At 52.5% G+C, this 16,153-nt stretch overlaps 1 protein-coding gene across 7 annotated transcripts in view; it reads right to left on the reverse strand.

Moving 5' to 3' along the window:
- The window catches only part of LRSAM1 (leucine rich repeat and sterile alpha motif containing 1), a 37,113-nt gene that overhangs the window by 858 nt on the left and 20,102 nt on the right, over window positions 1-16,153 (reverse strand). For 6 of the 7 annotated variants that reach the window (XM_017644332.3, XM_037008123.2, XM_037008124.2 and 3 more), the window contains exons 16-26: window positions 15,238-15,308; window positions 12,810-12,909; window positions 11,317-11,404; window positions 10,354-10,428; window positions 8,794-8,874; window positions 8,629-8,715; window positions 7,143-7,238; window positions 5,098-5,196; window positions 4,286-4,417; window positions 3,136-3,217; window positions 843-991 (exon numbers count right to left, since the gene is read on the reverse strand). In XM_017644332.3, the coding sequence (XP_017499821.3) occupies window positions 843-991; window positions 3,136-3,217; window positions 4,286-4,417; window positions 5,098-5,196; window positions 7,143-7,238; window positions 8,629-8,715; window positions 8,794-8,874; window positions 10,354-10,428; window positions 11,317-11,404; window positions 12,810-12,909; window positions 15,238-15,308 (1,060 nt within the window). The remainder of the gene's footprint in view (window positions 1-842; window positions 992-3,135; window positions 3,218-4,285; window positions 4,418-5,097; window positions 5,197-7,142; window positions 7,239-8,628; window positions 8,716-8,793; window positions 8,875-10,353; window positions 10,429-11,316; window positions 11,405-12,809; window positions 12,910-15,237; window positions 15,309-16,153) is intronic. The other variant, XM_017644335.3, reaches the window with a different exon arrangement.

Below are 16,153 nucleotides of genomic sequence, written 5' to 3' on the forward strand. Positions count from 1 at the left end.
AGGGTCATCATACAAATACATGCCACATTCAGCCACCCCAGAAATACATGTGCCCACCCACCCTGGACATGCCTCACGCCCGTCTAATGGCTGTACAGGGGAGTCACAGCGTATCTAAGCAGCCTGGCTGCTGGGCGTTTCAGTGCCTAGCCCCGGGTCAGAAAGGTACTCCAGCCTGACAGATCCAAGCTGTGCATGTGTACCGGGCTCTGTCTCAGCATTTCTGCCTGTGAAGTCTCCACGGAATGTGCTTTCAAGGCTGTTTGGTACAGCACTGTTTGCAACAAGAAATTGGAGGCCACCGACGGGGCCCAAAGCAAGGGTGTTTGTAACTGGGTCCCCGCATATCACGGCATTCCCGAGGTCCAGGGGGACCATGGCACCAAATCGCTAATGTGTTTGCCTTTTCTAAGCAGGATCTTGTGGCAGAAGGAGGGGAGGATTTTTATTGTAAAAATTAAACAGCAAAGCATATAAATAAGTGTTAATTTTGTTAGTTTAAAAAAGCCTCTTTGGAGACAATTGTGTCGTGGATATTTAATGACTTGGAAAATTCTCCTCAACATATTTAAGTAGGGGAGAAATCCCTCTTTTGGGGAAAAAAAAAAAAAGGCCCAGAAAATGATGCTAGCATTGCTTATACCTGGATCATAGGATCATAGGTCATTTTAGTTTCCTGTATTTTTTGCTTTCTTGTATTTTCTAGAGTTTCTAATGAATACGGTATACTTCTATTACTAGAAAAAAGCATTTAGAAATAATCCACGAGCCTGGAGAGGCTTGGAGAGCTGCAGGCAGGTAGGGGGCTTGGGGGTGGATTTGGACCCGCTACCCAGACTCACCTCCCGTTCCAGGCACACCACACATTCTGAGGTCTGCACGTCCAGCTCTGCAGGGGGAGCGGAAGGCCTCACTGACTCAGGGAGCTCCTTGGGGGCAGTAGGGGGCGTCGGGGCCCCGAGGACCTCTCTCTTGGGTAGTTTGAGCAGCTCTGTGGGGACCAGAGGGATAAGCTGAATCAGGGCGCATCCCCCAGGGATCTCAATCCCCAGGGGGCTCCCTTGACTGCCTATCCCAAGTGGATGGTGAGCTCAGGGTAAGGACACTCCACTCTTAGAACAGGGGGGAGCTTCTCATTTCTGAGCCTCACTGCACACCCTCATCTATAAAGTGGGAGTGCTGGGACAGGATGGCCACAGCGCTGGTGAGTTGGGTCCTCTTACCCCCAGACATCCCCCTGGGTCCCTCAAAGCCACCCTGGGAGCAGGGCTTGTCACTTCCCAGAGGCAAGAGACCTAAGGCTCAGAGGGCAGAGCCACTTTCCCAAGGCCACAGCGCCATCTAGTGGTGGAGCCGCAGTGCAGCAGCCCGTGGAAGGAGCTCTGAGGTCGACCCAGTCACGCTCCGGGCTTTTCCACCAGGTGGCCCAGGACACAGGATGGAGGGGCCAGAAGAATGAGAAGCCCCCCTGACAGAGGCCCTAGTGTGCCCACTGCTCTGCCCTGGAGCCAGCCTCCCCTGCCTGCACCCCAATCGGCCTGCAGCAGGATATCGGAGTTGGCCCTCACAAAAGGCAGGTTCTCTGACAATCATGATGTGCACCGGCATCTCTGAGCCTTCTCCATCCCTGGCCCCGTCCCAACCATGGCTCATGTTTTTCCATTTATTCTACATTTTCAATTACAAATAGTATTTTTTATAATCAGAATAACCTTAATATTTTTTTTTAAAGGCCCATTACAACAGTATCACAGTGCCCCAAACCATCACAGTAAAGGGGCTTTCATATTTAGTTAACACAGCTTTGGAACAGCAGAGAATTGTTAGGCAATGCCTGAGGATCTCCTGTCCCTTTGGAACTTGGAGGAGGCACCCCACCAGGGCCTTCCCTGTGGGTGGGCGCCGCCAGGAGGCCCTAAGCAGCCGAGACATGGACGTAGGTCCCCCAGTGGCAAAGAGCGGCTCTGGCTGGTCTAGGGGTGATAGGAGATGCCAGGGTGCTCAGAGTGAAGGGGCTCGAGAGATGTGTCTGCCCAGCCAGGTGGGGGAAACACCAAATCCTCATGCCAAACTCATCCTGCCTCCAGCCTGGTTGGGGCAGTGCTGGGGGAACATCTGGAAGGGAAGAAAGCATCTATTTTGCACATTGCTTAGTATTATATCAAAGTCATCACTGGAAGTTTAATGACTTCTTAGGTTGAGTCAAGATCCCCGGAGTAAGACCAGCTAGAAGGCCGGAGCCAGTGGACGTCACGGCACTGTTGAGAGCCCGCACACCGGGGGAGCCTGGGCCTCCCCCCCTGCTGGGCAGCCTTGCTCCCGCCTCTCACCCCCCAAGTCACTCCATCTTTGGCCTCTGCCCTGAACAGACCCTGCCCCACGCCCGCCGTGGCCGCTCCACCCTTGTTCTAGGCCCCGGGCTGCCTCCCCCACTCAGCCTCCTCCTGAAGAAGGCAGTAAAGTTTGGTATTTCGGGTATTCGCCAGCTGTTTGACATTATGGGAGACAGGTTACCTCTCTCTGCCTCAGTCTCCTCACCTCTCAAATGAGGATAACAACATGCCCACCTCAGGGGGTTGTGAAATGAAGGTGACATGATGTGGTACTTCTGAAGTGGTTGTCAGCAAATGCCTGGCACTTGGACCACAGTCAGTCCACAGGAGACCCCGACTCCCACACCTGCTTCTCCTTCAGCCATGGCACCTACCTCAGGGCCTCCAGCCTGGGGCGGGGCACCTTTACAACCTGCCTTTACCCCATTACAACCCATCAAAAACACCTGCCCTGTCCAAACACAGGCCTGCTCCAGGCAGTGCCGGGCATGTGCAGGTACTGGGTGCAGCTGTTTTTCTCTATTCCAGGGACCCTGGCTGTGTGGTTCCCACTGTCTGTAGGGTGGGTTTATGGGACAGGGAGCCAGGAGGGCCCCACCACTGCTGTGAAGAAACTGTTTCCCATTTTTGTGGCCTGTTTTTCCCATTTCTAAGTCCTCTTCCTATAGGAGGGAACCATAAGGACTAAACTGGCCAGGGGCTAAGCCGGCCCTTCATTATCCTGAAACGTGTGACTGCCCCGGCTACAGCCCACGTGGAAGGCTGGGGCCTCTGCTTAGAGGAGAGGCCCTGGTGACGGTACCTGGCTGGATCCTGGCTGCATCCAGCAGCTCCTGGACTCTGCGTAGGATCTCGTGCTGCAGGCCAGCTTCTGAGACGCCTACCTGCAGCAGTCCAAGGAAGAGCAGGTCAGGGCTTGGGCTGGGCAGGGTACCCTATGCAACATGGAGCCACCAGGACTGCCCTATCTCAGGCTTCTGGCACCTTCTGCTGGAAACACGGAGGCCTGGGTCCCAGGGTCAATGTGAGGCAGTACAACACCATAGCTGTGAGGATCCTTCTTTAGGCCAGAGCCCAACAATCAGCATGGCAGGAAGAGAAACTGGGGCCCACTGGGAAACCAACACTGGCAACGCCGTAGAGCAGCACATGCTTTCCCTGTGAGGGGCCTGTGTGGACGGCTTCCCCTGTGTGACCTATGCCGCCCCTGCTGACATCTGGGAGGCCAGGATCCTGTCACAGTTCACGGGGTCAGGGAGTTCACACTGAGTTCGGGTGAGCTGGGCCGCCTTCTGAGCCCCTGTTTCTGCATCTGCCAAGGACAGGCAGTCTAGGAGAGCGCTAAACAGCTGGACCCCAGCCCAGACAGCTTGGGCTCCAGTCCTGGCCCTGCTGGGCGATCTCGGGCAAGGTGCTGCCTTGCTGTGACTCAGTTTCCTCATCTGAAAAATGAGGACAATGATGATACCTGCCTGCCTGGGTTGTTGGGAGGATTCAATGAGTTTGTATGTGAAGGGTGTGGCGGATGGCGCCCGGCTCTGCAAGCGCTACAGAGATGCCAGCCGCCATCACGGTTTGTCTCTTCTGAGGAGGAAATCAGTCAATGCAGTGCAGAGCTCAGTTCCTACCCAGAATGTAGCCAGGCTCAGGCAGCGCTGCCATCATGGCATCTGTAAAACTGCTCAGCGAGGTGGGGGCTGGACCAGGTGCCCTCAAGGACTTCTCTGGAGTCTAGACCTACATCCCTGGATTTTCTCAGCCAGACAGTGTGGAGGGCACACCCGGGTGGCTGGGGGCAGCTGGGGCTAGGGCTCGGGCTGCTGGGAGCAGGGCACCCTGGGGTGTCTGATAACGGCCAACCTCACCAAGAACCACATGAACAACGAGCTGACCCTTGGCCTTGCCTGTCCGCCCGTTCCCCTAGCCTCCCCGGAGGGTCTGCTTCTTCCCACCTGGGCCAGGTCCCTGGGGCTCATCCGGCTCAGCATGTCCAGGGAGATGCGGTGGTGGGCGAAGACTGGCAGGTAGTGCTCGGCTGCCAGCTCCACCAGGAGGGCTGCCAGCTGGTGCTCCACACCTTCCTCCTGCAAGCAGACCCACGAGAGCCCCCGTGAGCCCCGAGCAGGAAGACAGCAGGACCCGTTATTCACAATAGCAAGCACAATTTGAATACGTAACACATTCTTGGCATTTTTCCCTACAAAAATGCATGTGTAACACATACAGATAAACCTAAAGGATGATCACTGCCGTTCTGTTTGTAATGAAAATGGGAAGCAACTAAGTACCCACCAAGAGGGGACTGTTTAAATGAACGAGGGTCCATCCAGAGAGTAAACATTATACACTTGTCTGGAAACAATGAAATGGGTATGTATGTATAGACCTGGAAAACTACCGACTGCTATTATGAACATAAAAAGTTTGCCAAATTTGTATGTATAGAATGACTCTGTTTTTATTTAAATAAAAAAAGGGGTGTGTGTGTGAGAGAAAAGGGACCACATTTGTCCTGCCCACAGCAGGTGCTCGAGGACAGTTCTGTCACCCACCCACCCCATGCAGCAGTGACCCGCAGCTGACCCCTCACCAGAATGAGCGCTCTGTATGACTCGGCTCAATCCCAGGACCTGGTACACTAGCACCAGAAATGGGAACAGAGCTAAGCTGGAAAGACCAAGCCACAGGGCAGGACCGAGCACCTAGGTCTCTGGAAGGAGGGCCCCCCAAACTGCCTGTCAGGGGGGGCACCACCAGGCCTCACCTGCAGCTTCAAGGACAAGGGCTTCTGGTTCAAAAGCCTCTGGTACTGAATCAGCCAGTAATTTTCCTGCTTGGTTTCACTTTTTGCTTCTAACTCCGTCTGACAAGGATAAAGCGGGCACCATTGTTACAAACCGGCAAATAAAAACTATGACGACAGTAATGATTGTGAACGACACCCGAGTATGTGGATGGCACTTGGTGTTTCACAAAGCAATTTCTGACCCATCGCTGTCTCACCATTTAAACCGCTGAAGTGGAAAAGGCAGGAGGCATCGCGATGGCCAGCTTATTGCTAAGAATGATCTCAGAGACATTGCACACCTGGGGGGGCACCTGAACCTGGGCTCCTGACACCTGGCACCATGCTCTGTATGCCGCCACTCTGGGACGTCTTCTCATCTGCGTTTGGGAAGAGCAAAGCATACCCGGCCATCTCCTTATCCCACAAAAGTTCAGGCCTCCAAGGGCCAAGCAGGGAGAGGAGTAGGATTCTAAGGACAACTTCAGCTCCTGGTCAGCTCCTGGACTGGGCTTCATCATGCTGGCAAAGCCGGAGAATTATAAACATGTCATTGAAACTGGTTCCTTTTTCTGCCATGTGACAAATACTCGCTGAGAGTTGTTCAGGGCTAGCGCTGTCCTGGGTGCTGGAAACAGAGTAGTGAATGAATGATACCAGTAACAGCAGCGGGAGCTGATGTTTCCAGAGCGCCATGTGCCTGACACGTGGTGTGCACTGAGAGAAGCCTAGTAGGCTCTGCTTCCCAGGCGAGGAACCAAGGTTCAGAGTGACCAGTCACCTGCCCAGTGAGGAGAGCTGCCTGGAGTCAGGGCCAGGATTTGGACCCGGTCTTGTTCGGGAGCCTGTGCTCTGAACCACCTACCGGCTCCTGCAGGGCTGCACAGCTGCACACTGGGGCCAGACGTGATGTGGGTAAGAAGGACTTCAACACAGGCACTCCCCCAGTGCCTGTGGGGACCTGACTACCATTCGGCGGTCCTACCAACTTGCTGAGCTGATTCCCTTCTTCTGGTGGCCTTCCCTAGGCTGAGGGCACACCTGTCTTCAGGAACCTAGGACCCTGATGGTCACATTCTGCTGAGGCGGTGCCTCCTCCCCTAGATGGGGGGTCTTCTGAGGCCCCTTGACGGCAGGAGCACAAGACCACAGCTCCCAGCTGCCCTGCACAAAGCTAAAAAGTCACCTGCACCCGACAGTTTGTAGACGATGGCAGTTAGGCACAGGGAGGAACAGGCAGCTTCTGCTTGGCACAAGCATGCCCAGGGCTCCGGGAGAATCTGGTCTCACTCTTCTCTGCACCCTGCAGGGGGCCTGGCCCGAGGTCCAGCCCCAAAGACTCTGGAGCATTAAGGATGCCGTGGGAATGACTCGGTCCTTTCAGCCTCAGCTGGTGGGCCTGTCCTGTCCTCTCTGCTCAGGTGCACTGGGGTCCTAGAGGAAATGACCCCAACTTGCCAGCCTCACAATGTGTCAGAGTCAAACCCGACATAGGGGACATTTCAGGCATAGGGGACAGTCAGGCAACTCCTGTCAAAGGCATATTAAACGGCTTACCCTGGACACAGCAAGCCCTCTCCTAGGCATCTGTCCTCAGAAAATACGGTGGTTCTCAGATAACTCAGATACAAAGACAGTCAGAGAGCGCTGCTTATAAAAGTGACAAACCAGAAGTCTAAATGCTTGACAATAGATAGGCTAAACAATGGCCCATCCAAATGCAGCCAGGAAAGTGCACAGAGGCCATTTTAAGACCTGAATAGAACTGATGCAAATGAGCTGGTTACAGACGGGTGCACGGTGGTTCACGTTTATACTGCGTGGGCAGGCAGAGCTGTCACTGTGCATCATCACATGTCAAAGCAGCAGCAACAGGTAACTGCCAGGGTGAGGTTCTTCTCCTTTGTACTTTCTATTTTTAATCTGATGAACAACTACTGAATAACAAAAGTGTTTCTAAGACTCGCAAGTGTGCTTATGGACTGCAAACCCATGTGCCATGCTGAACACAAAAGCCAACGCACCAGAATTTCCCGGAGTTCCTCCTCTCGGCGCGTCTTCTCTTTCAGCAGCTGCTGGAGCAGGTTGCTGAGGGCCCAGCGCTGCTCCGAGATCATCTCCTGCAATACAAGACGGTGCCAGTGCTCCCGGCCACTCATGTCACCCAGCACGTGAAGTCCCTGTGGCATGGCGGCAGGAGCCCCCCTCAGTTCTCAGCTGCCCTCTGGGCCCCCAGTGGGCCTGACTCATTTCAAGGCTCTGCACATGGGCTCTAGTTGAGAGTTGGGGAGCAGAGCTAAGGGGCCCCACTGCCCGGGCATCCCCTCTGTGCCTTCTGGCAAGCCTGCCACTCCCTTTCCCACAGGGCTAAGGCCTGGCATGGGATCTAGTGACTGATGACAGGGGAATGGTAAGAAACATCAAAGACAATGTCAAGCCACAGGGATCTGACTTTGGTCTCACTGGCTACAGAGCATGGGGACAGAGCAGCTGGCAGGGAGGGTTGGCGTGTAACCCCACAGTCTGGCAGGCTCTACACAGATGGAGGCACATGGAAACTGGAGGGAAGCCCTCATTTGTGTGTGGGCTCCACTCATCTCTTAACTCTTGGAGGCCCCCCAAATGGGAGCCCCACAAGCTCTAGTGGGCAGGAGACAAGGGTACCCACCAAGCATGGTGGTTGTAACTTCTCAGAGCTACCCCAAGCCCTCATCTCTGAAGACCACCTCGAGGCACACAGAGGGCTTTGCACTTGCTAGCTCGCCCCAGTCTGATGCCCCATGACACAGGCCGGGCTTGGAAGAGTCTTTCAACTTTATGGAGGGGAGAAAGAGAGGCCCAGGGAGGGAGGTGGCCTGCCCTAGGTCACACAAGGCATCCATGGCAGGCCTGAGACCAGAACTCCAGACCCTAGCACCCTTTGAATGCATTGAGAAGTCCATAAGACAAGACTTTTCCACTGAGCAGAGACACAGGGACAATGAGAGTGACAGACAGAAGACTCTGCTCAAAAGGCTAACACAGGGCACAGGTCCTCACACCACTGATGCAGCCCCTTTTGTAACTTTGGAGAGACTGAGGTCCAGGGCAGGGAAAAGGCTGTCCCTCTTCAGTCTGCAAGTCTCATAGCAAGACTGTGTCGGGTCACAGCCTAGGTCCCGGACTTGCAGTCCAGAATGCCAGCTGCTGGTCCCTCTGCCCCCATGTCTCTAGGAACAGGATACCCAGGCTGTAGCTCAGAGAAGCCACCTGCAGGGAGTGACAATGTAACAGGTGGGCCTTTCCTCCAGATATCCCTGGGACATCAAGAAAGCTCCTCCCCAGAGAATGTCAGCCCATGAATCGAACCAGTGCCCCAGAAGCATTGCTTAGACACAGGGATCTCAGCAGTGACCCTGCTTCAAAACAAAGAAAATGGAAAGATGGAGATGTCGGCCTGGGTGAGCCTCGGCAATGAAACCCTCCTTCCTCTGACCTCCTGCCTGGCAACAGGCTGACCGCACTGCTGACCTTGGCCTGTGCTGGGCTCAGCTCCCTGGCTCCTTCCAGAGCTGCGGCATCGTCCAGCATCATGGCCACAGAGGAGACCTGCCCTGCCTGCTGGAGAATAGCAGCCGAGAGGCAGGGGCACCGGGTGGGGGAAGAGGGGAGGGCAGGCCAGGGAGCCCTACATACCTGCAGTGCCTCTGTGTCCAGGGATTTCCTCTTTAACTCCAGCTGTGTCAGCTGCAATAACTCAGTTTCTATTAATTTAATCTAAACAGAAGATGAGACAGGGTTTTTTTTTTTATTCACATTAACCATGGTTTGAATCTGTGCTGTTGCCCTCTGAAGACCAAGTAGGGTCTAAGAAAGCTGGGTTGCATGGCCCTGGAATGAAGGGGACCTGTGAACCTCTCAGGAAGCTCATCAGTGGGGGTTTAAAAAGAATTAGTTATTTCATGACCCCAAGTGCTCTGGGTGTGGCCACGCTTGCCCTGGCCAATGCTGCTGCTCAAGAGCTGGTCTGCCCCGGGGCGGGCGCTGGATGAAGGCCTGTGCAGAGGAAGGGCCCCCGCCTCGGTTCAGGCCGGAGTGAGGACGGCCGCCCTCGCCGAGCCGCTCAGCGACCCAGTTCTGCTGCTGCCGCTAGGCAGCTGCCACAGAGGAGAGCGGAGATCAGAAGTGATTGGATGGCGGCGGCAGCAGCCGATACTAGGCACCCTGTGAGCTGGGCCTGTGCTGTGCACTTAATCTGCACCACCTCATCAGTTCTCCTCTGATTATTAAGAGGCATCATTCCTCCACTTTACAGATAAGGAAACTGAGGCTCAGAGAGGTTAAGGAATTTGCCCAATGACAAAGGATGGGTAAGTGTATGAGCGCTTTCCTGGGGACGTCCCTGCTCAGGGTCTGAAGCTGGCCGGTGGATCAAAGCCACCCCCAGGAAGAGTGTCTGGGGGTCGGCACACACCCTCGGTGCAACTGGGGGCTTATAGTCCTGGGGGTCGGACCCCGCAGCCAGTGATTGCTCTACCCTGTGCCTATTACCTGTGTCCCTAAGTTCCTAGGATCCCACCAACCCCTGGTCAGAGGAATGAGCTTCATGTCCGGCAATGTGGGATTGAAATTAAAGAGGTAAATAAAAAGGTAAATTGGTTTGGGCCAAAAAAGAAAAGAAAAGAGTAGAAAGAAAAACATGCAAAAATGTGAAATTCAAACTGTGCTGAAAACAATGCAATGAGCAGTCCCACAGCCTGAAAGCTCGCCTCACCTCCAGCCCCCGTGCCTGTGGCGCCTTCCCCGAAAGCCTGGTGTCAGGCACAGCCCCGCTCAACGCCCCCCACCCCGCCCAGCTGCTGAGGCCCCCCCAGGCCACCGGGACCTCCCTGGCCGCTCAGGTGGGGAGGGCAGTCTGCCCTGGCACACCAGGTCTGAGCTGAGGGGTGGCCAGGGCTTGAGTGGGCTGCTCTCCCCCACTAAGGAAGTCCTGCCTGGATGTGGTCAGTGCTGAGGCCCTGCGCTGGCACCACTTTCCCCGGAAACCAGTCACAGTTGCTGAGCACTTAGAGTGCTGCCCCCAGGCACCTTCCCGCAGGGAAACCTAGGTCTCCTGAGGGAAGGGAGGTCCCGAGTTGAGGAGGCCTCTGGCTGAGCTGGCCTGTGGAGGTGCCAGGACTCAACCCTTAGCTGCCCCTGGTGGCTCTGAAAGCCAACAGCAAGGTTGGGGTGAGGCACAACCCCCCCAGTGCTCACCTGGCTCCTGATCTGCCGATGCATCAGGTCCTTCTTCACCTGGAGAGCCTCGAACGCGGCCTTCTGCATGGCGCTCTGCAAGAGAGTGCGGGCTGCTCAGCAGACGCCAGGCGGCCTTGCTTTCCCGTGGGCCGGGGCCAGGGGAAAAAGTCTGTCAAAAACTCCTTGATGTGTGACTCCTTTGTTTCTTAGAAAATAACTGTTCATCTCGGTTGTCTGCATTTTTAAGATAATGTTTATTGAGGGCCTACTAGGTGCTGGACACTGCATTCGTTCAGTGCTCTGCCCACATGGCACACTGACCTCTACAAGGATGATGCCCCATCGCACAGATGAGGAGAGTGAGGCTCAGAGATGTGAAATGGCTGGCGCTAGGACGTGACCACGTCTGTCCAGCTCTGAGCCTTGCCTTAACCACAAGGCCAGACACCCTCTCTAAGAAACAGAGTATTTTCCTCAGACAATCCTGCAAATATTAAATCGAACTTTTCCAGAAGTAGAGAGACTAGAGTTAGGGGGAGTCCAACAGGGCCTGTGGGGAAAGTGGACACAGAACAGCACGGGCCAAGGAGGGAGTCACAGGGTCCTCCCCCAGCCCACGCACTGCACTGCACTCCTGAGTGCCTACTATGTGCCGGCTAGGATGGAAAGAGAGCAGAGGTGCAGTGGGTTTGGAAGTGAGAAGCCCAAGGTCCCAAGGTGCCCCACCTCCGTGATGTGGTCACTGCCTCCCACCCCTCAAGTCTCACAGTGTCGTCCCCACACAGTGTGGGGAGCGGGCACCTGCCAGGGAACGGAGGGATCTTCACTAGATTTCAGTGACCAGAGGCCTCTCCCTGCCCTTCTCTTCCTAATGCACTAAGTATCTTGGGTCTCACAAGCTATCCAGGGGCTCTGCTGCTCTGCTCTGGGCCCCAGGGTCCCTCCTGAGGCCCCACCCTCACACCCTCGGCAGAGGCTCACCTCCTGCAGGATCTGGCTGATGGCTTTGTTCTGATCCATCTGCTGCCATGACAGAATCTGCTGGAACCGTTCATCCATTTCGGCCATGCTGCCAGAAAGACAGCAAATTCACTCACTCTCTGAACTTTTTCTGAGCACCCACTATGTGCCAGGCACCTTGGAGGAGGTTGAGAGAAACCATTTATTCATTTAACAATCCTATGGAGCACCTGCTTGGGGACCAAGTTCTGAGCTAGGCACAGACACGGAGTCTGTCTGAATCCCATGGTCCTGGAAGGAAGGTGACAGAGTCTGGGTGTCTCGGCAGTTGGGAGAAATGACCTCCAGGTCCCCTCATCCGTTCCCTCCACCTGAATTCTGTCTATAATGCCCCTGAGGTGGTTGCCCGGCCTCTGACCACCGGGGAACTCATGACCTTCCGGGTGAGCCACAGCTGTCCTTCTAGGGCAGTGACATCTGTACCCATGACCCCAGCATCTCTCACCCTGGTCGTGGGTCTGCTCTCAGCACTCTAAAACAAGTCTAGGGGTTTCGGCCAAAGACCCAAACCCTGCAACTCCACAGGTGTCTGTACTTTGACACTCTGTTTCGAGTCTGTGACATAACAGCTATTCCTGGATCCTCACGCAGCAGGCTTTATGCTCACTGACACTCATCACGCCCTCTGGGGACTCTTGAATAAGAAAATCAGAGGTTCAGGGAGGGAGAGTAACTCGCCCAAGACTTCCAGTTACTAACAGAAGTGGGGTCTGAATGCAGGTCTGTCTGCGCTGCTGCCTTTACTTCAAAGCACAATGTCACACTACCAGGAAAGGAGGGAGAAATCCCTGCATCAGCAGGGACACAGGGGAGGCTGGCAGTTGTGCCAGAGCCACCGAGCTGGGAGGAGGCACAAGGGGAGCCAGGTGCTGGCCCACCCCCGTCTGGGGCTCCTGAGTAGGGCCTGAGCTACGCTTCCTCACCTGCGGCTCCTGCACCGGACAAGCACACGGTGCTGCAGAGGCCTCGGAGAGCCAGGGCCACCCCTGCCAGTGCAGCCCGCCCCGGACCTGTGCAGCCCCTGAGGTCAGTGAGCGCACCATGGTCAGGAGCGCGCCCCACTCTGCCTGGGTTCAAATCCCGGCTCTGGCACTTGCTAGCTGTTTGCGTGGTTGTCACACAGTCTGAGCCTGAGCTATGACTGTAAAATGGGGCTAATGACAAAGTAGTCCCTCACAGATTCCGTAAGCCAACGCACATCACTCCACTGAGCACTTGGCACAGGGCAGGTGCGTGGAATGCGACAGTGATTATTTCACTTATTGCAGCCCATCACAGAATCATGGGGTCCAACTAGAAAAGTCATGAAGACTGGTCACCACTTGGCCCTGAGAACGTGCCTGAGGCCGGGGTGGCCCAGGGCAGGGGACTCCAGGGCCCAGTTCTCACTCCCGGCCCTGGCCCAGAACCAGCAACCCCGACTCCCTCGCTCGGGGAGCCTCTCCTTACCTTACCTGGAATAGGCCTGCTGGACCAAGTTCTGCCTCTGAGACTCATAGGCCGTCTGGATGAGCCGGTTCTTGCAGCTCTCGGTCAGCATCTGCTGCATGGCAGCTGAGGAAACATGGTTAAGGGGCTGAGAAAGGGGCGCCTGCTCCTGAGGGGGTAGGGCTCACCAGGCCACCCGCCTGATAGTCACCCTTAAAAATATGTGTGTTAAACTAAAGAAGTAACTTAAGTTCGAAAGGCTAATTTTATACAACACTGGACGGCACACACACAAAACCTTCTATAATCTTGTCACTGAGACATTATTACATTTTGATATATTCTTTGTCAATTTTTAATACACAGGTGTGGACTTTAAAAAACTTAAAGAAATAAGGGCAGAGAACTAAAGTTGTTTGCACACCCATGTTTGCAGCAGCATTATTCACAACAGCCAAGAGGCAGAAACAATCCAAGTGCCCATTAACAGATGGAATGGATAAACAAAATGTGGCCTGTACACACAATGGAGTATCAATCAGCCTTAAGAAGGAAGGAAATTCTGACATAAGATGCAACATGGATGAACCGGGACATTATGCTCAGTGAAAGAAGCCAGTCACAAGAAGACAAATACTGTACGATTCCACTTATGTGAGTCGACAGAAAACAGAATGGTGGTTCTGTGGGAGCTGGGGGAGGGGAAATGGAGAGTTGTCTGATGGGTACAGGATTTCAGTTTGGGAAGGTGAAAGTTCTAGAAAAGGGTGATGGTTGCACAACAAAGTGAATGTACTTAATACCACAGAACTGTACAATAAGAAATGGTCAAAATAGCAAATTTTATATTGTTATTAATTTGCCACAATAATAACATAAAAATGTGATTGCAGTAAACATACCCCTTCTCACTTTTTAGGACTACTTCCCCATGTCAGCATGGCGGTGTGATATCAGTGCCTGCAGAGTACTACAGTGATGGATCACCAGTTCACTTAGATTAACTCTCTCTGGGTGCAATTGGACTCTTCTTGCAATTATTAAATGATACCTCAATAAATATTCTTCCTCAGACATTTTTGTGCATATCTATTTGATTGTTTCCTAAGTATAATTTTTAGAAGTGCAATTTTAAGGCCATGGATAATATGAGTTACCCCGCTCTCTGGAAAGATCCTGCTGATACGTATCCTGGGTGGCAGTGTATAGGACAGCCCTCAACAACGCTGGGTTATTTCCTTTTCTTACCTTTCTGTTATTTTTCTCGAAATTTTTTAGTTATAAAAATCATACACGCTCTGTATAATGTTGGGGGGGGCACGGGGAAGGCTGTGCAACATAGAGAAGACAAGTAGTGATTCTACAACATCTTACTACGCTGATGGACAGTGACTGTAATGGGGTTTGTTGGAGGGACTTTGTGAAGCAAGGACTCTAGTAAACATAATGTTTTTCATGTCATTGTAGATTAATGATAACAAAATAAACAAACAAATAAATAAATCATATACTTGACCAGAAAATGAATCCAATAAATTCCAAAAGACTTAAATGTTAAAAAAAAAACAAAAAATCACACATGCTCATTTTAAAAAAGCTAACCCATATGGAAGTTTGAAAAGGTGCAAACAGAAGTCCCCCACACCGATCCTATTCCTGATCAGTTAATCTGACAAACATCCTTGCAGAAAGGCAAACACAATTTTTCTCTTGTATAAATCATGGACAATAGTGACCTTTAAAACAGGGGCATTAATGATCTGTCATCTCATCAGGAGGTAGTGAGATGATATGATGCACGGGCAGTGCGTGGCACAGTGCCTGACCCACAGTAAACCTCACCGAGGGCATGGGGAAGAGCCCACTCAAGCACCCAGGCTTGGAAGAATGGGGCCATCCCCAAAGAATCATTCCTTATTTTAAATGACACCTACAAACAAACTCCTTGCCTTCTTTGGCACGTGGCTCAATGCTCTCAGGATTAGATGGCGAGAACTCCCCTCATTATCATGGACAACATGGAATGCCCCAGACCGTTTCTGGGGAGTGGCAGGAAGGAGAGCTCCTGGGAATACAAGAGGGCCAACCGCAGCCCTTGATAACAGCAACCCTAACAGCATGCTTTGCGAAATGCTCACTGTGTGCCAGGCCTGATCTCATCCAACCTTTATAATGATCCTGTGAGGTAGGTAATCATTGTTCTCCCTATTTTATAGATAAGAAAACTGAGGCTCAGAATAGTGGTGACCAGCAATGCCCCAAGGCCATACAGATTGTTTCTGAGCTAGAATTCTGAATCCAAGTTCAGCCGGACCCAGATCCCATGGTCCACGACTGGGCTTAACTGCCCCTCTCCAGGGGCAACACTCTGTATGACCTATACTGAGAGGGCTGTGTGCCCCACCCCCTGCTGAGTCAGCCAAGCTCTGTTCCCTTCCCCACACTGAGACTCACAGGCAATCTCACGTCTCCGCAGGTTCTCTGTCTCCTCCTGGGTTATGGACATCAACTGCTCCATTCTTATTCTAGAAAAAAAAAAGTCCATGCATTTATTCAGCAAGCATAATATTCCAACAGGGAATTCCATCAGATGGACACTGCCTCGTTCAGAAGTCTTCCTTGATGTGCCTAGATATGCTCTGGCTGCATCACGTACCTCCACCGGGGCCCCGTTTACCTTCAGCCTTAGAGTTAGAGTTTCTTGCATAAAAAGATGAACTCTTAGAAAAATGGGCAAAGGACACAAACAGCCATTTCACTGATGCTTAAATACAAGCAATCAAAAAACATATGGCAAGACGCTTGACATTACTGATGACGAAAGAAAATAAAACCTTCTTTCCACCTGTTTGATTAAGGTTTAGAAAACTGAGAGCCATTGGTAGTGGCAATGAGGACAGCAAATGGGAAGTTCCACATGCTTCTGAGCAGTATAAATAGGCAAAATGTTTTTTACAAGGCAATTTGTCAATAACTGTCAAAATGTCCTTTGAATATTTCTTTCAGAAATATTTGCATAAATGCAACTGGCTATATTTAGAAGATACTCACTATAATAGTATTTGTAATTATGAAAAACTGGAAGCTTAATGTCCATGAACAGAGGGCTAATTTAAGAAGTTATGATATAATCATATAGTGGAATACACTACAGCTATTACAAAAACAAGGTTTTGAGCATAGAAATGTATCCTGATATAATGAAAATAAAAAAGGTAATTGCCTGTATAGATGTGCACACTGCATGTGCGTGCATTTATCTCCCCTCCCACCCCCTGCCCCCAAACTGGGTAGCTTGGAGGGAAGAACGTCCTTTAATGTTTTTGCAGGGGCTGACTTCACCAGAAGTATGTATCATCTGAGCACCTCT

Source organism: Manis javanica, chromosome 2 (assembly GCF_040802235.1).
Source record: "Manis javanica isolate MJ-LG chromosome 2, MJ_LKY, whole genome shotgun sequence".
Lineage (NCBI taxonomy): Eukaryota > Metazoa > Chordata > Mammalia > Pholidota > Manidae > Manis > Manis javanica.